The 23,238-nt window shown below is 37.4% G+C and overlaps 1 protein-coding gene across 2 annotated transcripts; it reads left to right on the forward strand.

Moving 5' to 3' along the window:
* Positions 1–468: 468 nt before the first annotated feature.
* On the forward strand, positions 469–3,918 carry LOC18439425 (growth-regulating factor 4). 2 transcript variants are annotated; one of them, XM_088864280.1, is made up of 4 exons: positions 469–1,012; positions 1,514–1,913; positions 2,698–3,069; positions 3,486–3,918. In XM_088864280.1, coding segments are annotated over exons 1-4 (951 nt in total). In that variant the 5' UTR covers positions 469–834; the 3' UTR covers positions 3,487–3,918. The 2 variants fall into 2 exon arrangements, with proteins under 2 accessions (XP_088720406.1, XP_088720407.1); XM_088864281.1 differs by having other exon boundaries at positions 469–571.
* Positions 3,919–23,238: the final 19,320 nt, after the last annotated feature.

Below are 23,238 nucleotides of genomic sequence, written 5' to 3' on the forward strand. Positions count from 1 at the left end.
TGATCACTGTATTTTTTTCCTGAGCGTTTGCAGAGGCAGTAGCTGTCGGATTGCCACTCTTTTTAAGCTCTGCAAACCCACAGAGCTTCTGCATTGCACGCAGTCCTTTACTCTCTCTCTCTCTCTCTCTCTACCATTCCCCAATTAAAAAGTCAAAATGGTTTAATGGGTTTCAGGTGAAATAACCCAAAAAGAAAGTTGGAGAGAGAAACCAGCACCAGTACCAGGAAACCACTAGTCAGGGATCACATTTCCATGCCCTTTAATCCCTCTCTCCCTCTCTCTCTCTCTGTCTACATACCTCTCTCTAAAACTTTTCACTTCTTTTAATCCCACTTTTCTGTTTATGGGTTTCCGTAAGAATGGCAGAGACACACTGAGGAGGGGCAGCAATAATGATAAATAACAGTAGGTTCAGAATCAGGAGCAGCGCCTTAGTTTTATCCATGCTCAGAAGATTCTGCATCCATGGAAAACTGTGGAGTTTATATTTAGTCCTTTAGACCTAATTAAAACACCCCATTTTCTCTTTTCCTGCATCAAGACTCCTAGAGAGTGAGAGTTTTGTGAGGTTATAATCTGTTTTTCTCTCTCTACATTTCATTCCTTTCTTTTCCTTTTTCTTCTGCTCTCTTTTGCTTTGGTTTGATAGTTTCATCTTCTGATTCTTCTCTCTTTGCAGTTTTCTTTTGAGAGAGAGAGAGAGAGGCAAATACTTTTCCCTGTATTTGCTCCACCCAACAACCCCTTTTTGGTCTTGCAGAGGAGAGAGAGAGAGATATAGGCAAATATTTTTCTTTGTACTTGTTTCATTGTTTTCTTCCATTTGTGAAGATGAACTCAACTACAAGGAACAGAGCTCCATTCACTGAATCACAGTGGAAAGAACTTGAGCACCAAGCTTTAATTTTTAAGTACATGGTGGCTGGGATGCCTGTTCCTCCTGATCTCTTACTGCCCATCAGAAGAGGCATGGACTCTCTCACTGCAAGGCTCTTTAATCACCAGACAAGTACGAAGTTCAACCCTTTCTCTTTGCAAATGCTTTCTCCTTCTGCTTTTCTATTTGTTCAAGTAAGAAATTTGACCGCTTTCTCTGCAAATGTTTTCTCCTTTTGCTTTTCTATTTGTTCAGTTGTTCATGACGAAACTTGGGTTTCTTTTCACTTTTGTCCATGGCTTACTTTGAGTTTTATGTTTGATTTCATGTTCCTTTACTATTGTTCATTGGGTGTTTCTGACCTCTCTCTCTCTCTCTCTACTTTTTGTTTTAGCAGGTTATTTTATTTTCTTGGCTATTGCTTATTGGGTAATATGAGTTCTATTTTGAAAGATTTGATTTTTCTTGGCTCTGTTTATTTTCTTTTTGTCATTTCTTGTTAGTGGATCTCTCTCTCTCTCTCTCTCTCTCTCTCTCTCTCTCTCTCTCTCTCTCTCTCTCTCTCTCTCTCTCTCTCTCTCTCTCTCTCTAAATTTATGTGTATTGATTAGGATTTGTCTGTTTTTGTGGCAGTGGGGTGGGGTTGTTTTCAGATGGGTTTTGGTAGGAAAGCAGACCCTGAACCAGGAAGATGCAGGAGAACAGATGGGAAGAAATGGAGGTGCTCTAAAGATGCATTCCCTGACTCCAAGTACTGTGAACGCCATATGCACAGAGGCCGTAACCGTTCAAGAAAGCCTGTGGAAACCTCCTCTCTTATCCTGAACCCTTCTTCCTCTTCCACATGTTCTTCATCGTCTTCTTCTTCTTTAATGGCTTCTCACCATTCTTACAATAATATCCATCTCCAAGCCTTACAAAATCACCATTCTTCATCTTCGAGACCTCCTGATTTCGGGCTTTCGCCGCCAAATAGCAATACCCATTTCCACCTTGACTCTGGATCTTACTCTTCCGCTGATAAGGATTACAAGTAAGTAATTACAATTTTTACCCTGTAATCTGATAAAAGAAAGAGAGAGAGAGAGAGAGAGAGTTCTTTAGTGATCGTCTTCAGCTTAGGTAGTTCTGTAGCTTCTTTGTCTTTCAGTTTGGTTTCAAAGTGAAGAATGAGAGAAGAAAAGAAAAAAAGAAAGCTTCTGTGTCTCCTTCATCATGAAAACATTGGTTTCCTCTGAATTGTTTCTTTGTTGGCTTTAGAGGGAGACAAGAGAAGCAGCAAAAGAAAGCTCCTTTTCCAACTCAACGTCATCAGCTTTGTTTTTTCTTGAAGTTCTTTTATGAAAGTTTGGTTTTTTTGAGAAACTACCAAGCATTTGCTTTGAAGAGCATCATTAAATTTTGTTGAATATGTCCAACTACACCTAAAACTGGAACTAGTTCACATGTTACCCATTGGTAAAATATTAGATAATTCAAATTTTTTGAAGTGTATTTTTGTAAATTTCCCTCTAATTTCTCAATAATAAGTTTTTGTTTTTCATTATGGAGATAAGGAAGAGGGGGGTGAATCCTTTCTTTTCCAACATCGTATCAGCTTCTGACTTTTTCTTGAAGGATTCCTTTTGATTTTCATTTGAAAAGTGTTATTGGAGGGAAAGGAAAGCATCTTTGGGTGTCTCTCTACCTTTTCTTTCTTTTTTTATTTATTTTTCCTCCATTGGCTAACTGTGACAAAACAATTCAATCTCTTAATTCATTTCCACCGGTTTATAATCCTCCTCCTCGTCCTCCTCCTCCTCTCTCTCTCTGGACAGGTATTTTCATGGGCTAAAGGAAGAAGTGGGTGAGCATCTCTTCTTCTCAGAAGCTTCAGGGGCTGCGAAAATCGATAACATATCAAGTGATTATTCGCAATTTGAGAACCTTCAACATCTCTCTAAACAGCAGCCTCAAAATCAACAACAATACTGGTTCTTGGGTGGCAACTTGAGGCCACAACAACCAGTTAAGGTGGAGAAAGAACCGGAAGGCCAAATGCTAAGGCATTTCTTTGATGAATGGCCAAAAACTAGAGACTCATGGTCTCAACTTGAGGACAGGGCTTCTTTCTCCACAACCCAACTCTCAATTTCTATTCCTATGGCTTCCTCTGACTTCTCTGCAACCAATTCCCGTTCCCCTCCATGGTAAGTGAGATAGAATATTATGCATGACCAAAACACCCACACTTCACGTCGAATAACCCATTCTGCTCATCAAATTCCAAGAGAATGATTTCAGTTTCAATAGTTCAATGAAAACAATCAATTTCTTCAAATTTTATGATTTTTAGAAATGATTATAAAGAAGATACATATAGAGATGTACATGTACTCCTCTTAAATTGAATATGGAGAGTGTTTAGAGAGAGAGAGAGTATAGGATGCCATTTCCAAGAGTATGGTGCACATTTAAGAATCGTCTGGTACTTGTGCCTTTCATGAAAAGAATTGGGGTGGCTCTGAATCTGATTTTTTTTGCAACAGTATCCGTGTTTCCTGGTACCCTTTCACTTCCTGTACATCTTTCTTGCTTCAAAGCCCTGAAATTGTTTCTTGTGCAGATCATTGATCAACGGAGGGGAGTCATCTGGTTCAGAAGACACCAGGCATTAGACCTGGTCATTCAGATTTGACATGGCTATGGCTCATCAGATCTCCTGCTTATGAAACCTCTCTTTTAGTACTCTCTTAACTTCATGCTTTCTGCCATAATTCAATAGAACCTCTCTCTAGTACTGTTCTCATCCGTTCATGCTTTCTGTCATGATCAAATTTTCTCTCTCCTATTTCTCCTTGGCTGTTTTTTATTTATGTCTGAGAACCGTCTGGCCAAGCAAACGGTTAAATAATGTGTGCAAGAAAGCAGGGGATCCTGCCTTGCTTTCTGTTTGAATCAGAGAAGAACAGATATGGGTCTCTCTCTCTCTCTCTCTCTCTCTCTATATATATATATATATATATATATCCTCTTTTTTTGAGGAATTTGAGGCTGCATACTCTACTCTTTTGGTTTTTTAGTGTCTGGTTTCCAGGCATTCATGAAGGCTCTGTTTTTTGACAGTCAAGTAGGTCTAAAGGAACAGAAGCAGCAAATGGGTGGGGTACTTTATTGCTGCCTGCTTTTTCGCTGCCATGCTGATTGGGGGTAAAATAATCATTTTGTTGCCCCCACTTATGTGGGGGTAAAATGGTAATTTTCTGGTCGGTCTGATTGGTGTTAAAATTTTGTGTTTTATTTTTAGCATGAAATAGTTGAGGTGGTGAAAAAGTAGTAGTTTTTAGGTTGAGATGCTAATTTTCATGGGGCCAAATGGTAGACCTTTTTCATTGCTAGCAATGGTTAGTCATTTTCAGTGGTACGACTCATCAGGGGTAAACCTCTCATTGTTTGGACCTACATTTCAGTGAATTGTGCGTTGTTATTGATTGCTTGTTGAGGGTAAATTAGTACTTTTATTTTATCAATAAAATAGGGCTTCCTTTATTAAACGGTTCGTATGTCATCCGGACACTCTAGTCCCCACATTATGATTTACATTCTCATTGTCACCAACGTTTTAAAAAAATTAGCTCCTGAGCTATTTGGAAAAACAATTAAGGGCCTATTTTCCTTACTGAATTACTTAAAAATAAAAAAAAAATTCATATATCTAGTTAGGATTTTAGCAAGGTTCATAAACTAAACTCGACACTCAAGGTCTCTATTCCGAGTCGTCAAACTCAACAAGTATGTACCAATTAAAGTGGTAGAACCTCTAGTCCGAGTACTCCGTACAAACTTGGCCGAGTCTGTACAAAATGAAGGAGTAGAATATAGGAACTAACTGCCTTTGGCCAGTTCAAGCTTGAACATAGCACCTTTCCGAGTCTGAGTAGCTAAACCGAGTCTCAGTAGACTCACCCGAGTTTTAGAATACTGTTTTAGGGAAGGGAAGGTTTTTACCTTTGGTGTACTGGTATGGTAAACTGTGAGAGTTCCTTTCGTTCATTTTCCAAACGGCCAGTGTACATATTTGGGAACTACAGCTGATCTCCATCCATCTCTCATCAAGAACTAATGGTGGATGCCATGTATCATGCACCCACTGGTGTATATACACTTATCTACTAGTCGCCAAATGGCATGATAGTTCTACCTCTCCGAGAGGTGCTTTCATAAGAGGATAAAGTCCCTTCTCAACCTTTGGGAAAAGGGTTGGGGTCATGGTGGTAGCACACACATTTTAGTCATTATGTTGTAGTTTCAATTCTCACCACTAATATCATCTTACTAATACTTTAAAAAAGGCTAACCCTTAATCTGTTTGAAAAAATAGGTAGGGCCCGTCTTTTCCACTGAATTACCTTTGAAAAAAAAAAAAACAAAAGAAGGGAAAGAGGAATAGTCTCATCTAGTAGTTGCACCGGATTTTAATATATTTATCCAACTTCATTTAACCAATCAAATTTAGTTAAATTGGTTGATCTGATTCCGCCAAAACAAAGTCAAATATTGATTTTAGCCAGTTTTCGACTAAACTTAATTTTTACCTTAGATCAGACCAGCCCAGATATCAATCAGCGGTTTCACCAGTTAGACCGCCAATATGGTCGGATTGGCTAGGCGAGGTGTGGAGCTCCCTTTTGTTAATTTATGGAGATGGTGTACATGGGGATGTTCAGTTCATTGTAACATGTTCTCTTTTAATAAAACTTTTAACCTTGTCACAAAAAAAATATCGTTAAATTCCCCAAACCAAAAAGATAGTCCAAGTCCCAACCAAAATTACGTGAAATTGAAGAGAGAGAAAGAGCAATAGACCATCATTCCTTTAATAAAAGTTTAAAGTAGCCCAATAACTGACCATCGATTAGGCTAAAATGTTAAAGGGATAAATTTATGTAAGGTATTAATCTTCTACTATTGAAGGAAGGTGCACTTAAAACATCTTCTATGTCAGAAAATTTTTCCAATTTGATCCTCTCGACTTCAAGGTATATGGATATCAAGAACAAAAGAATTTCAAATCATAGAATTTTAAAAAGTTATAAATTTTATAACTAAAGATATAATAATTTTCAGCCCATCATAAGTCTTCTAATACCGAACCGTTCACTGGACGAAATTCAAAGGCATGCATTACATCTACAGTCTTAGGAGCACCTTATACAAACCGCACGTAAATGCTAATTAATTCAATATGTAAGGGCAAAACCAAAACAAAAATGTCTCCCAAAAAAAAAAAAAGTGTCTAAGCTTCAGCCGAAATTTTGTGAAATAAGAGAGAGAGATAAACAAGAATGAGAAAGGTGGAGAGAGGGAGAGAGAGAAGAACAAGAAAGTTATTAATTACATTCGAGATGAGGTTTTTATAAGGCCTAGGCTTTATGAAAATAAAATAATGCCTCACTTCAAATCAATGTGGTAACAGAAATCTTTATAATGACTCTAAAATCAACTTTTAACACCAACAATAAAATTTGAAACTAAAAAACGAGTACAAATCTTACATAGGTGTGGCTTGCATAATGTTGCAACTTTAAACAATCCAATTAAAGTACACTTCTAAATTTTATCATATATATATTTTTTATATGAAAAATTATTAAGATGGCTTGAGAATCCATTTTCATCTCTAATTATAAAATTTTGAACTCTAAAAATGGTTCAAATCAAGTAGATCTATAAACACATAAAAATCTTGAAAATAGGCGATCCAGATAATGTGTTGCAATATACACTATTTCGCGGTCTCGAAATCTTTTCTTCTTTTCATATTCATACATATCGATGTTGAGATGATCAATTGAAGAGTTTCCCAACATCAAACAACCTATTATGATGATGGATTTTTTATGTGCATTTTTAATTTTATATTTTAAGGTTGCAACTTTATATAAACTTTTTCCATAATACGTACATGTGAACACTTAATTTTCAAGCAAAATAGATAATCTAGATAATTTATTACAATATACATTATTTTTATAGCCTAAAATCCCCCTTTTTTTCTTTTTTTTTTTTTTTTCAATGGTAATGTTCAAGCTGAGATGATCCACAATTTTCGATGAGTAATAAGGTGAGGCTCAAACCAGTCTCCTTATACTTGAGCCCAAAGGCTGAGGAAGAAGGTATCGAAAATGTGAATAAGTTCATGAAATTTTGAATGGAAAGTACGGAATGATGATGATGATCATCATGTGTATAAGAAGACAAGAGAAGAATAAGGATGGATGGAATGTGTACAGAGAGAGAGAGTGTGAAAAGATGGGAGGGCATTCACATCAAAGCTGAAAGAAGAGAGAGAAGATTCAACGAATTAATGATGTCACGTCCAATCCCAAGTATTCTTGCAATGTCTGGTAAGTAAGGAGGTGCCACAAACTACTTTGGCTTCCATGCATTGGGAACAACGCAACAGTTTTTTGGCTGGTCTTGCGAGAGATAGTCGTTCATGGCAGTGGCATATTATTGAAGAGAGAGAGGAAGGGAGAGGGTTGTTATGGTAAAGTTTATAGATGGCTATGGCATTATTGTTCAGTAACGATGAAGTGGTAACAGATATTTACGCTAAACTTATTAAGTTGCAATATATGTTTTCTAATATTAGTTTTCATGTACATTAAAAATTACTGTCGACTTCCACTTTTGTTATATGTAAAACATTTAGCATATTTAAGATCTTGCTTGTGTATAATATGTATTGTTCATACCTGGAAATATAGGGAGACGGCGAGAGAGAGAGAGAGAGCGGTTTTGTAAAAAAAAGCTAATTCATCAAAGAGAGAGAGGTTCGAAAATAATAATAATTATTCATCAAAGAGATACAGAGGTTTCAAAAAGAAAAAAAAAAAATAAGTCATCAAGAGAGGGGTTTAAAAAACGGGTGCGGTTTGTATAGAGCTGAGGCTCTAAACAATCAAATTGAAGCCTATCTTCCAATATTGTCGGAGCCTATCTTCAAATATTATCGAGAAAAATGGTTTCAATATTAGAAATCTTTGTGATAGCCTTAAAATATATTTGCATCTTTAATTATAAAATTTAAAGCTTTAAAAATATTGTAGATCAAGCAGATCTATGACAACTTGAAAATTTACGGTCCAAAAACACGCTACAAGATGCACTATTTCCAAAACTTGAAATCCATTTTTTTTCTCATGTATATGCATCATGATGTCGAGATAATCAATTTAAGAATATTTGAGCATCAAAACAACCTCTTCTAGTGAAATTTTTGAAGTGGGCTCTAATTTGATTGTTTAGAGCCTCAGCTCTTTATAAACTTTTCCCCTTAAAAAAAAAAAAAAAAACTAATTTATCAAGAGATAGAAAGAACTCATAAAAACTAATTCATCAATAGAAGTTTCATTTAAGAAAACTGATTCTCAGAGAGAAAGAGAGAAAGAGAGTTTTCATTAATAGTAAAACTAATTCATCTGATGACTTGAGGTGGATTACACACTGAAATAGAGGAGAATAGTCTTTATCTCTTACAAAACTTGGGGAGTGATAAAAAAGCTTGGAACACATGTAGGGAGAGTGAAGAAGGTGCACACGTAGAGAGAGATTACTTTTAAACTTTGAGGGAAAGGCCAAATTTTGTTGGCTCAAGGGAACAGTTACTATTTGTCTTACAGAGGGAAGAGACCCATAATTGGGAATTTTGAGAGAAGAGAGAGAGAGAATCAAATTTGTGCCTTTACTGATTAAATTCTCAGCTAGTATTTTGTTGTTGCACCAGGGGAGACATGATAGAGAGAAAACTTTAGAGAGAGAGAAAACTTTACAGGGAGGAGGAGGTTAAAATTCTTAGGTATAGCTGTGTGTTTTGTTGCACAAGGGGAAACATGATGAGAGAGAAAATCTTAGAGAGAGAGAGAGAGAGAGAGAGAGAGAGAGAGGGTGGCAAGGCTTGGTGTTTGGCTGGCTTCTTGTACTCTTCAATTGGAAGACCAGTCAATAATTGGGCCAAAAACCCAATGTGTCCAAAAATCTCCCTAAGTACTTCCCAAGCTACCCTCACTGATATTGGCCAACAAAAACCTTATATTGCATCTCTACCCTTGTACACTTTTTTTTTTTTTTTCCTGAACTTGTAAGTTACTCTTTATTGCCTTTCATAACTGACTGACAAATTTCTCATGGAACCTGTGCAAAAAAAAAGATGAAAAGATGATGACTCCACAAAACTTTTGCAAACATCCTCAGCCCCAGTGAATATGTTTGTGGGTTAGGCTAGTCTTTATGTTACATGGGCACCGATATGGTTGTTAGTGTCTATCACTACTGCAGGTGTCCAGTATTTTTATCTATGTAAACATATCTGTACATTTATTTTTTTATAAATAAAATTTTACATTTATAGTTTCTCTTTAATACCAAAAGTTTGAAGGGGAATAAAATAAAAGCGGTCGCAAGTTGAGTCCAAGTCCCTCCCCTCATATGCCCCGATTGTATATTTTTAATACCAATGTTTACATTGTATATTTTTAATGAAAATGTCATGTCGACGCGTGTCGAAATGTCAATAAACGACACAAGGCCAAAAGCTAGGTCTTACACTGTTTAGTTTTAATACAGAAATACGTGATATCTAAATTGAGCATTGTCCTTTTAACTCTATAATCCCATTGAAAATCCTTGTGAGATTATGATGCTGTTGAAATTAGCCTCCAACACAAGATTTTACTCAATCTCTTGTAAACATTCTTGAACCTTGTAGCAATGCTAACTTAGCGGTTAGGCCAAAGAATATAGTAATATGCCTTACATGTGGTCTCTTCTTAGTAATGCTCCAATTCTGGCTGGTCCTAGGTTTCATGATTTTCATCAAAGTTTAACTTCAAGGAACCCATGGAAGATGGAGTCCACTACGCGTTGCATCTGTTTTGTGGACACTCAGTCTTGTGACTTCCCATAACCGAGCACAAGTTGAACGCATTGATCTGTAGAATTCCTTTCTACATAACGACTTGCGGCAACCGGGACTTAAAGACTGGGAGGCCGAAGCCTTTTACGATATCATTAGGAGGCTCAATTCCTTGAAGAAGGAGATTGTCAAAGCGGAAAAGTTCATTCAGCTTGCCAAGCCAATGAGACGTTTAGTCTAAAGAAGTAAATCTTGCTTGAAATGGTATGCATTGACAACTCCACCTTCTGGCTTGAGAAAGGAGGAACTCAGTGCTATCAACACACGTCTGGGTTCAATCTCTGGCCCAGGAAACTATTGTTACTAGCAGTTTTGTCGTGGAAGGCTCAGGAGTGCAGGAGAGGCTGCAAAAGGCCCTGGAATACCGTTCTAGCCATAGAAGCTAAATACGGGCTACCCATGAAATCTTCGAAGAGCCCCAGTTCTGGAAGTGTGGGCAACAGCCATCTGACGAATAGACTCTCAACGGAGGCTGGGGTAACCCATCGCATATCAAACAAAAGAAGAAAAAAACACAACAAAAGGCTGAACATCTATTGCAAAGTGTCAACGCATGAATAGGTGACTTATCCTTCCTCTGCACACTTACAGGAGGCGAACATGATGTGAAATCCTTTGTTCCTGAGGTGGCTAGTCATCAATGCCTTCTGCAGAATTGCCAACTAGGTGGAGGCCTATGTTTTGTGAGGAGCTGGGATCGACCACATTGGGTTTGTTACTATCACCAAATGCTGCAACCTCTCATTATATAACAGGTTTTATATTGAACGTACAATATACAGACCTTTGGCGTTAAGTTCCCATACCAAGCCATCCTTTCTCTTCGGGTAGTAATAGATATGGAATGGAATATTTTTTAATCTCGTGAACCACTTCAATGGTGTGTTCAGGCAGTCTTTATGTGGTGAAATTCGATTGAGCTCACTGAAGTGCCCTCGCCCCTAACCAAATCCATATCATGGCATACTTTTTCGTCGCTTATGCAAAAAACAGAGAGGGGCATTTTCCAGCCATTTATCGTTCCAGAATCGCATTGTGGAGCCATCCTCCCTCTTCTTCTGCAATACATGATGAAAGAAGGGTGGTAGGCATCAATCCCCTTCCAAATGGCTAAAACCTTTTGTCTCCTAGTGGGGCCTTTGATCACTTGGCCCAGATGGTTTGCACCGTATCTGTTCAAGGGCCTTCTTCCAAAGATGTAGGGTCTCGGATGCAAACCTCCACCATCATTTGGTTAGTAAGGCAAAATTCATCGTTTGCATTGCAGCTTTTTTAATCCTCAAGGCCCCATTTAGCAAGATGAAATCTATTTCGTGCTTCCCATCCCCAAAGCAAGTGGCTCATGAGGCCCTAGAGTTTGGTCAGAACAGCTGTTGGGATCGAGAAGAGAAACATGATATACACCAGCAAGTTAGCCAGGGATTTGTTCAGAGTGATTTTGCCTCTAAGGATAAAAAGTTAGCTTGCAGAGATCACGCTTGCATTAATATATGTTGATACATTTCGCTCCAAAGGGCATTTGGTTGTCAGCCGAGTGATAGCAGTAGGTTGAGATACTTGTAGGGTGAGTTAATTCCCCAACAACCAATTAGGCCTGCCAAACATAGATCTTTGGTTCATCATATGCTAGGCCAGTGATTTTTGTTTTAGCCATTGTTTACCTTTAGGCCACAGATGACCTCAAATCACTAGAAGAAAGAGCCTTAGCTGGATATTTGCTGCATGGATGCATCACAGAACATCAAGTTGTCATCCACATATAGCATATGTGACACCTTCGCAATTTGAATTCCAAAAAGAGTTATAAGCATATACAAATCCTGTCATCTTGCGTAACGATTCCGCAATGATGGCAAACAGCAAGGGCTAGAGTGGATCCTCTTTCCTGATCCCTCAGGATGTGTGGAAAAACCTTTTGGCAAAACTGTTTAAACACAGAAAAATGAGTGGAGCTGAGGCAACCATTGATCCATAGCTCCAAAAAGCCCATCAGCTATGTAATGTTCAGAGGGCACTCCCAATTGACCCCATCCCAGGCTTTTAACATATACATACTGCATATAATTCCAATGGAGTTTTCTACAGTTCGACGATGAATATACTCATAGGCGACTAAAATACTATCCAGGATTTGGCGGTCCTTGACGAAGGCTGACTGCAGGTGCACTATCAACTAGAAATAGGCTATGAAGGGATTGCACCGTGGTATCATCATGCCAACTAGGTCCACATCATCGTGCTCGTATGACACGTCACTGAAGCGAGTGCAACCACTAAAATAGTTTGTATTTTATTTTTCTTCCATTTGAATGCTTTCTTTCATGTCAATCTTGTGCAGGCTTCAATTCACTTTTATTTCTCTCTATTTTTCATGGATTTGAGAAACTACCTTGAATTCCTTTTCTCTTGAATATATTGAACTCAGCAAGTGGAGTTGGAAAGTGCTTTAAACAGAGAGACCACTCCACCTATACAACAATAGGTAAGAGACAAGAGACCAAAAAGGGCCATATAATAGGGTCCTTGAATTTAGACACACATTGAGACTTGGTTTCAAGACCAACACTTCCATATGGTAGAATCAACTAAGAAAAACTTCCATATGGAAGAAAGCCAAAGTTGGAGGAAGGTGCACTAGGAAAAGGATACGGTTTAAACTGACACATCTATTTACATGCTTCCCCTTTCCAAAAGCAATCTTAGAGATGGATTTTGGATCCAAAATTTTGGGGGTTGATCATCTCAATCATGGTGATCACGAATCTGAACACTAATAAAACTTTAATTTAAAAAGGCCATTTTGTTAATTTGTTTTTACAATGTTCATTTTAGTTTTTGGTTAGAAACACCTTTATTTTGCATTCCATCTTAAATATAGATGTTCAATGCACCAAGAGACTCACTGTAATAACTGTGTCTGCATCCTAAAACAATGGAGTTCCTACAGGAAAATATTATGTATATGTAATATGATATAACAAATTTTGGCCAGTGTAAGCACCAACTCCATTAAAAAGAACTTGATTGCGCAACTCATGGGAGAAATTGATGACCAAAGGGAGGTTGAGGAGATTGTCTGGTTTCGAATCACATAGTTTATGCTTAGATAAGCAATGAGGTGGTAGCACCACCTGCGATTCAGCTACTGGTCTCGGTATCTATTCCTATCAATGCTAACCCCCTTTCGAAAACTACGAACAGTTTCAAAATTTCTAGCCCACTACAAACTGTTAACGTTCAAAAAAAAAAAAGAAAGAGATAAAGGGGAAGTACGAGGAAACTAGTGTAGTAGTTTTAAGATGATATGAAAAAAAAGAGAGAGATAAAGGGGAAGTACGAGGAAACTAGTGTAGTAGTTTTAAGACAATATGAGGTCTATTCGGGTTGACTCATTAATACAAGGAAGATTTACGTCCTACCCTCAAATTCTAGGCCACCTTTTAGAAAAAACAATTTTTATTTTTTATAACAGCAAATAAAAATCCACCATTTTATCTTTTCAATAAACCCTCACATTTTTTTCCATAGAAATTTTGGACAAAAAAATGCTCCTCTCAAACTTACATCACAAAAACTAGAAAAATAATATCTAAAAAAATGAGTACTTTGTTCAACAGTGACTTCCTAGCACAAATATTTTGAAGCAGATTTATAATTATTTTAAAGCGGGAAAAAGGTTATGGTTTGGTTGGTTTCAGCTGTCTGTATTAACCTTACAATCTGTTTGTTTTTAGCAATGTCTATCATATCCCAGTAATTTTGTGTGGAATATTCTCTTTTGTATTGAATATTCTCTTCCATTGGATCGTTTTTGTGAAGGACTGAAAACGCACATTGATTACTCCTTCCTTGCTTGTTCTTTTGGACAGAAGGTGCACATTGGTTATTATCTATCTATGCACATCTAGATCATTGATATCTGACTTACTGATGTATAGTAGGTTACTCAGAAACCGTTGAGTGTATTCTCTTCAGCGAACTTAGGTCTAACAAGCCATGACTTCAGTACAGCAGCTGATCAGGGCAGCAATGAAGATCGACCCACTTCACCTCAAATGATACTATAGGTTGGAGGTCAACAAGGAGTTTCCAACCCAAGATTATAGATATTGCAACAATCAGCCTTCTCAGAAAAAATAAAGTATGAAACTCTTAATAGGTTCTTCCTTACAACCACGCTTTGATTGGCTTTGAAAGACCTGACACAAAAAGAGATTTCAGGTAATGGGGCCACAAGTAACTGCCTTGATCACAATTCACTGTCACTTTGCATTGGCATGAGGAAGTCTTCACTCTCATCACAATCATGGTGTCAACAATCTTTGTTGGGTATTCCAAATCCCCATGTTTGCCTTTGTACATGGTTTATACAGAACTTAGTTGCATTGGGCTACTTCCTAACAGATCTCTAACAATCGAGTGATCTTCTTCACATCTGAATTAATTTTTCTCTTTTTAAAGCTTATCCATTTATCAGTTAAGAGACTAGCATGTTGCTGCCTCTTAAGAAATGCACTTTTAAAATGATCTTATTGTATCACATTATCAAGTCAGTCTCCATTTTATAAGGGAAACACAATAAAGTGCCCAGACAACGCTTGTTCTTCAGCTTGGAGCTGTTTGGTTGGAGGATGATTATTGTTTCGCTGTAGGGATATTACGTGTCCACACTCTAAAGGAAGCAAGTGTAACGCTTCCAAAAATTTCATCAAGAGAATAGACCAGCATCAAAATATGATCACAACAAGGAAAACATGAGCATGATGATAATGGATTTCGTACTCTGCTTCTTGTGATCTGAATTAAGTGAGGGTCGCCATTATAATACTAGTTCTCATACTTGTTTTTGGACAAGAAATTGGACAATACTTGATTCTAGTGCCTGTTTTGGGTACTTGTATTTGGACACTACCTGTTTTATTTGACTTCATTGGACAGATTCAATATCTACTAAATAAAATTCGTAATAAACGGTTAAAGCAGGACATATCAATATCCAATCAATGATATATGTTTGATTTTGCATGCGTGAGCTCCTTTGCTCTGTATAGTCCATTTTGCAGGTCTGAGCTCTCTCTCTCTCTCTCTCTCTCTCAAAAACCATATCCTAACACCCCTGTTCTTCTCTCAAGTCAGTTTGTTGATCTAATATCTCTCTCTCTCTCTCTCTCTCTCTCTCTCTCTCTCTCTCTCTCTCTAAAACCATCACCTAACCATCTCTCTCTAAAACCATCTCCTAGCCCCTCTCTCAAAACAATTTGCTGGTCTGATATCTCTCTCTCTCTCTAAAACCACCACTAAACTCTCTCCCTTAATGTAAAGTCTAAGAAATCACGACCCATCTCCTATTGTTTCTAAATTAAAACCTTGTTCTTCTTCTTCTCTGCTACTCAAAGCAACCAACTTCATCTTCAAATCTAAAACCATCAGCATATTTCAACTCAAAAACTTTTTCTTCTTCAACTCAAAGCCACCCAACCACCCAAAAAACTAGCCCAATGAACATTACAAAGTTGGCAGTGAAATCCACCCAAAAACTACTACAAATCTGCCAGAAAAACAGCCCTAAAATTGATAAGATTTTCATGGATTACAGATTTCTTGAAAAAGCCACTTTGAAAGTAGCCCTAAACTGGTGGATTTCATGGATGCTTCAAATCAGATATTTTTATTAAAAAATTAGGCAAGATTTTCCCATGATTTGTAGGAAATAGAGTAAGAATTTTCTGTTTTAGATTAGAAAGTGATTAAAAATGTTCCAAATCTGAAAATCTAGAGGTTTTCAATGTTTACCTAAGTAAAAAAAAAAAAAAAGATTTTTGTTCCAATTCAGTGGAGAACTACGACTAGTCCCCAACCGGTTCCGAGCCGACTCGGACGGTTCCGAGTCGACTCGGTAATTTTTCAATTGCTGCTTTGTGGGGTTAAAATGGGGAGGTAGGGAGTTGGGGTTTGGGGGTGGTTTTGTAGGATTAAGGGTCAATTCACAAGAAGTTTGGAATAGTTAAGGGAGTCATTTACGAATTAAACTAGTCTTACAGATGTTATTAAGTGGAGGTATGAATTTATACGGATTTACTATACCATAGATGGTGATCCTTGACGATTCAATTTATCAACAAAGCCTTTGGCTTAACAATGAGACCTGGTTCATCGCAGAAGAGATCTTAGTCAGAAACAATTTTGTAAAACAAGCTGAAGTACCCTAAAAGATTAAAGTATGGGTAGTGGAGTGTACGAGCATTAGGTTTTGCTACAGCAGGTCCCTTGTTAAACCCACCAGCGAAACCTTTTCTACATGAAAGGATTCAGGCTTGAGCTTAATTGGTTAAGTTTCCAAGTTCAAATCACCCTTGAATATTGAATGGGACTAAAGAAGGATCCATTCTGATGCAAGGAAAAAATAACAACCGGAATAATAAAAAAAAAAAAACAGTTGAGAGAATAAACCCTCTCTCAAGGTCTGCAAGGAAATCCCACCCAAAAATAAAGTCTGCAAGGGAATCAACTTTATTCAACTCTCTTGATCATTCTCTAATCTCTTTACAATGAGGAACCTCTTCTCTTTAAATACACTTCAAATAAAATAAAAAAATAACTACAAGAAGAATCCCAAATAAAATAAAGTCTCTCTCTCTAAAAAGTTTGTACTTTCCCTATCTTTCTCTCAATCTCTTTTCCCTATTTTCTCTGTCCTCCCTATTTTATCTCTCACGTACCATCCCTATTTTTTCTCTTTCTAACTTCCACATTATAGTAAAAGATAACTACCGCTTATTATTTCTTAAACCAAAAGATCTTTACTTATTCCCTAAACTAAAAAAAACAGACCTTTCCAAAAACAAATCACGAACCCAACTAGGCCCCCCTAACTTATCTCTTCCTATCCCTAATTAAAATAAAAAATAAATAAACTCCAATTTTTATTTGCATCATTTCAATTTTTATTTGCATCATTCTCCCCGGGTTGGGAGAAGCTTGACCTCGAGCATGAAGCCAATCAAGCTCTAATAATTGGTGATGTAATCCCACTAGGCACCTCGGTACCTTTTCTTCAATTTCTTCATTAAGCTAATTCATCGAATACTTCATGCTTATCTCGAAGTAGAACAGAGTGATCTCGGGTTCAATCTTGATTTCTTCTTCAGACTCACATGGTTGGATTTCGAATGTTGCATCACACATATCTTCTTCTTCATATTTGATTGTCAAAATTTCTTGTTTTTCTTCATAATTGGTATTCGAAATTTCTTGCACACCGGCATCACCTTTTGTATCGAGATATACCCAGTGTTCCAAAAAGTGGACCGCCCAGTGCCTGGGCGGCCGCCTAGGTGGAACTTGGGGACTGGGCGCATCGCCTAGGTCTAGGCGCCCAAACAAAATGGTTGTCCTTGGGCGCATGCTTAGGCACCCAGGAAACCGCCTAGGCGGCCTAGGTCCAGCGCCCCGCCCAGAGGCGGAAATTGCTTTCAGTTGAGGTATTTTTTGTCCTTTTTTTAATACTAAAGGGTCAAAAAATGGGGGTTTTAAGTTCATTTGAAACCTAAAACTTATTGGAGCCCATTTTAAAGAGAGAATGCCCCCAAAAAAACTAGGTTTTTGGTGATTTCTTTAGGATCGAACGGTTTCTCAGAGTTATGAGAAATTGATCAAAACATCACCCATTGATATTAGATTTAATAAAACATCGCCCATTGATATTAGATTTAATTTTTGATGTTTTATAAATCTATTGGGGGGTTTTTAGAAGATTTCGAGTCCTTAGAAGCCTCTTTGAGGTGGAAGTTTGGAGATTGAGCAATCAAACTCAAAATAAGTGATTTTTTTATTGCTTGTATAAATTGCATTATTTTGATATGTCTTCTTCGGGATCTAATAAGAGTGGTGATCGCAATTGAAAATTTGGCTACAACCCAGATCCTAATGATAAAAATTGCATGTGAGAAAAAATGGGGTATAAACCAGTTCAAGAAACATCTTGCTGGTATCAAGAGGATGTTGCCCCATGTAAAAAGACTCTTGATGCTGTTAAAGAGGAAATAACCAACTTTTTAAATATGGTAAAAATGAAAAATGATGCAAGATTTGCTTCCATAGTAAAGATTAAGTCTGGGGTTCGGGTCAATTATGATGATGATGATAGTGAGGATGGGATTGGGGAGGGATGTCAAGAGGAAGAAGTAGAACAATCCATTATTAGGGCTAAGGGAAATGGAGTTGTAATTGCTTTTGGTTCTAGTTCTGGGAGTAATAAGCCTCAGGTTAGAGGCCCTATAGATAGTTTTTTGCCTCGGCCTGACCCTGAGGTTGCAGGAGAGAAAACAAAGAAGCAAACCACCATTGAAAATAGAATAAAGAAGGAAAAGAGAGATAGTTGCCTATTATGAGGCGAGCATTCCTTTCAATACCGCTTAAGCAACTTCCATGCCGCGGTAGAGACAATTGGCCAATTTGGGCCTGGGATGAAACCCCCAACCCCATACGAGCTTTCAAAGCCTCTTTTGAAAAAAACGAGTGAGTGTCACGAAAGAAGCGATAGAAGTTAAGAAAGATGCATGGGCTCGGTATGAGATTTCTATTATGACTGATGCTTGGAGTGATAGGAAGAGAAGAAGTTGAGTGAATTTGCTTGTGAATTATCCTTTAGGGACTGTTTTTTGGAGGTTTATTAATGCCTCTGATCATATCCATGATGCCCATTACATATTCCAACTTATAGAGAAGGGAATCAAGGAGGTTGGGGAGCATCATGTTGTACAGGTTGTCACAAACAATGCTACTCTTAATGTTGCCGCAGCTAATTTGTTGCGCATAGCTTATCCTCGAATCTTTTGGACACCTTGTGCAGCACATTGTATAGACCTCATGCTTAAAGCTCTTAGCAGTTTAACCGAGATATCAGGTGCACTGAAGAAGGTAAAGTTAGTTACAAATTTCATTTATGGCGACCATCTCACCCTCAACATGATGCATAAATTTACAAAAAAGAAAGAGATTGTGAGGCCTGGGGTCACGAGATTTGCGACCTGGTTCTAATGCCTAGATAGCGTACATTCGAAGAGTATGCAGTTGAGACAGATGTTTACCTCAGATGACTGGACAACATGCAAGTAGTCCAAGGATTAGGCTGGGAAGAAGGTGAGAGATATTATCCTTTCTAAGGCTTTTTGGCGAGGGGTGAAAGGCGCTCTTTAGGTATCTTTTCCTCTTGTCAACGTTCTTCGCATGGTTGATAGTGACAAGCCTTTTATGGCTATATATATGAGACTAGGGAGAAATACAAAAGAGGGATAACCCAAAATTTTGATGATGATGAGAACTGCTACAAGCTGTTTGGGAGATTATTGATGAGAAGTGGGATAGGCAGCTACATCGGCCATTGCATGTAACTAGTTATTATTTGAACCCAGCTTTTTTTTTATGTTGACAAGGATATAAACATAAATGACACAATTATGACTGGATTTAATAAGTTTGTAGATGTACTAGGCCCTGATCCTGATATCCAGGATATTATCTGCACTGATAAATTACAAGTGCTCATTAAAGTCTTTTGGGAGTCCAATGGCGATGAAGCAAAGGACCAGAATTGATCCAGGTAGTAATAATATTCTTAAGTTTATCAAGTTCAAGTAATCAAGTTTCATTTTTATAATTCTATTATGGGAAATGACCTTGTGAGACCCTTCTACACCCATGTGTATAGGACCCCAAAGGATCACCATTAAATTTGGCACAGATCTCTATAAAAGTAAAGTCCCACACACATATGATAACTTTTTTAGATATCTGTGCCAAATTTAATGGTGATCATTTGGGGTTTTACACACATGCGTGTGGGAGGGTCTCATAGGATCATTACTCTTCTATTATTTATTCATGATTTTATTTTATATCTTTGCAGCCAATTGGTAGAGCCAACATAGGTGTAGTTCTCCAAATTTACAAAAGTTGGCTATTCGGATCTTAAACCTAACAACTTACTCATCCGGTTGTGAGCGCAATTGGAGTACTTTTGAAGGGGTAAAGTCGTAAGGGTAATTTGTATAATTGTATTAATAATACATGAATCATAGTTTTTAATTAGTTTCATTTGATTTTGTTAGATTCATACAAAAAATAAGAAGAGGCTCAATGACCTAGTCTATGTCAAGTATAATCGATTCTTGAAGGACAAGTTTGCTAAGAGAGATAAGAGAGACCCCAACAGATCAAAAAATATGGACAATGCAATGGAGTGGTTAGTTGATGATGATGAGATCGAGGGGAATGCAGGATTGACATGAGACATGGTCATGGATGTTTCAGGGACATCAATTGACCCTCCTAGGGCCACTAGATCTTCCGCACAAAGAGCGAAGGTGGAGGAGGAAGAAGAGGCAGATTCAGAAGAGACGGAGGAGGACGACCAATATGTCGAGGAGGGTGACGACTCAGATGAATATGATGTCAATGCTGCTGACCCTAATTTTTCTGATGATGAATATTGAATAATTATTAAACTTTGAACTTTAATTCAACTATTATCTATTGAATATTCTTTTGAGTCTTCAAGTATTACTTTCATTTTTGTTTTTTCCCTCATGGTGGTGTAATACTGTAATGTGATTTGTGGATAGTGGATTTGTAGTTCCACTAGTTTGGTACTCTATTTGGTAACTTTGGTTTGGTAATTTGGTTGGTTGATAAATTTTAAGTTTTAATTGGATATGGATTATGGACTGACTTATGGTTAAGCTTATGGAGTGTGTGCTAATGTGTAGTATACTTTGAATTCTGATATGCCCTAAATACCTAGTTCATATATTTTATATAATATATAATTATAGATACCTTTTTTATTCAACTGGACCGCCTAGGTTCTAGGCGCCCACCTAGAGGTGGCCTGGACCCCCCAGGACCCGCCTAGCGCTTTTTGAAACACTGGATATACCTCTTCATATTCATCTTCCTCTTGTTCCAATTGTAATTTATGAAAGAAATCTAGTAGACCTTGTTCTACTACTTTGCTAATGCGCTCTACTAGGTCTTCTTTGAGTCTCTCAAAGCTTTGATCCAATCGCTGAAACCACTTATTGATGTCACGACCTTCGCTTCGAACATCTTCCATAATTAGATCATGGATCTCAAGGCTCTCCATATAGATCTTAGGGCAAGGATCTTAGAACTCTGATACCAACTGATGCAAGGAGAAAATAACAACCAAAATAATAAAAAAAAAAAAAAAAAAACGGTTGAGAGAATAAACCGTCTATCAAGGTCTGCTAGGGAATCCACCCCAAAAACAAGGTCTGCAAGGGAATCTACCCCAAAACCCCAAAAAATAGTCTGCAAGGGAATCCACCTCAAAAGATCTTATCACAAGATCAACTTTATTCAACTCTCTCTGATCATTCTCTGATCTCTTTACAATGAGGGGACCTCTTCCCTTTAAATACACTTCAAACAAAATAAATAATAACTACAAAAAGAATCCCAAATATAATAGTCCTTCTCTCTCTCTAAAAAGTCTATACTTCCCCTATCTTTCTCTCAATCTCTTTTCCCTATTTTTTCTCTCACCTTTTCTCTCTTTCACGTACCATCCCTATTTTCTCTCTTTCTAACTTCCACATTATAGTGAAAAATAACTACACTTATTATTTCCTAAACCAAAAGATCTTTACTTATTCCCTAAACTAAAAAGATCGACCTTCCCAAAAATAAATCACGCAGCGAACAAGGCCCTCTTAACTTATCTCTTCATATCCCTAATTAAAAATAAAAAATAAATAAACTCCCATTTTTATTTGCAACACATTCTATTGAGGCAAATGCCTGTGCATAAGAATATACATGAATTCCTAGGCACCAAGGAGATTTTTTTTACTTTTCAGGCATATCCACAAAGAAGCTTATGTGGAGGAACACTCTCTAGAATTGGATTTTAGCAGGACTACACAAGTAAGCCACCATGAGTAACACCAAGAACCTCTGCATAGACATCCAACTATTGCCAAGAAAGGTCCTTAGCAACACTAGATTACAAAAATTTAATCTACTGACTATGCTACGAGTGCATTACTTTCAAATGTTGATTCGCATTACCACTTATGGAACTGGATTTTAGCAAGTGCATAAGCTGGGATTCAAACCGAGCATCACATTGGTCCAGCTCTCACAGTCAAACCATCTAGGAAGACAACTCTCAATTCACACCAATTTCCCTTTACTATTCCCCTTGGTCTACCCCAAATGCACTCAACCAAGTTTGTAAAATCATATTGCATAAGTTTTATGTCCCATATCAGCCAGCACCTGTCAATTGTATTTCACGGGAATCTGGTATAATATCTATGGTCATGAACATAGTGGCCAATATTTATGATTCCCACCATGAACCTTGATTTCCATCAATCACAGTAAAATGCAATATGCAAACAAATGCAGAGCCAAAAGGGAAATCATGGTAGAAGGTTAGATTGGGTACAAGATAATTTTCTGGTTCCACAGAGTGTGAGAAGTCTACGCCCATGTAATTCATATTTCAGAAGGTAACTTGAAAATGATATGCACTGAATCATTGTTATATTGATTCCTAAATTCTGAAAGACAATTATACTGAAATTCAAAACTTGCATATCCTCTTAATCTTCACACCTTTCATCAATTGAAAAAACATACCATTGAGATAGAAAATTCCACAGGGGAAAGAGAGGAACAAAGGATAGACAGAGAAGAAGAAAGAAATACACCAATGAACAAAACAAAGTGAATCGTAGAATCCAATTAAACGCATTCAGTGTCATAAAATTCAATCTAAACAAACCCCAAAATGTCAAATTGACATCCATAAATAAAAAAGAAAAAGAAAATTATCATACAGAAGTTTCAAGACTCAAACCCACCGTGCCTTGGTGTGAAACGCCATCCCAAGAACAATCCTCAACAAATCAACCACTACGGATAACCATTTCTTCCTCTTGCCAACCTCTGTGCCGAGACCTCATTAAACAAACAAATCTCTTTTCTCTCTCCACTAATCAATGTGAAATCTATTCTGTATCCTCTAGTCAAAAAGTAATTTTTCTCCCTCTTCTAATCAAAGTGAAATATTTTCCCTCTCTTCTAATCAAGGTGAAAAACAAACACCATCTGCTCAGTCAAGGTTAAGAACAAACGCCATGTTGAGCCTTTGTTTCTAAGAACTGCTTCCTCTTAAAAAGCAGAAAGACCGCTGCCCCAACCTGAAAAACCCCAGCTATCCCCACAAAGAAAAGCCCAACTTTTTTACCAGCATTCATACCATGATCATGGCTTCTATTAAAGCGATGACGAAGTTTTGGTGGAGGCGAATTTCTATGGTTCTTTGAGTTTCTATAATCATGAGTATTTGTTCTATGACTGTAAGCATTTGTTG

This window comes from Amborella trichopoda, chromosome 4, assembly GCF_054954075.1.
Source record: "Amborella trichopoda isolate Santa Cruz 75 chromosome 4, AtrichopodaSantaCruz75HAP2 v2.0, whole genome shotgun sequence".
Taxonomy (NCBI): Eukaryota; Viridiplantae; Streptophyta; class Magnoliopsida; order Amborellales; family Amborellaceae; genus Amborella; species Amborella trichopoda.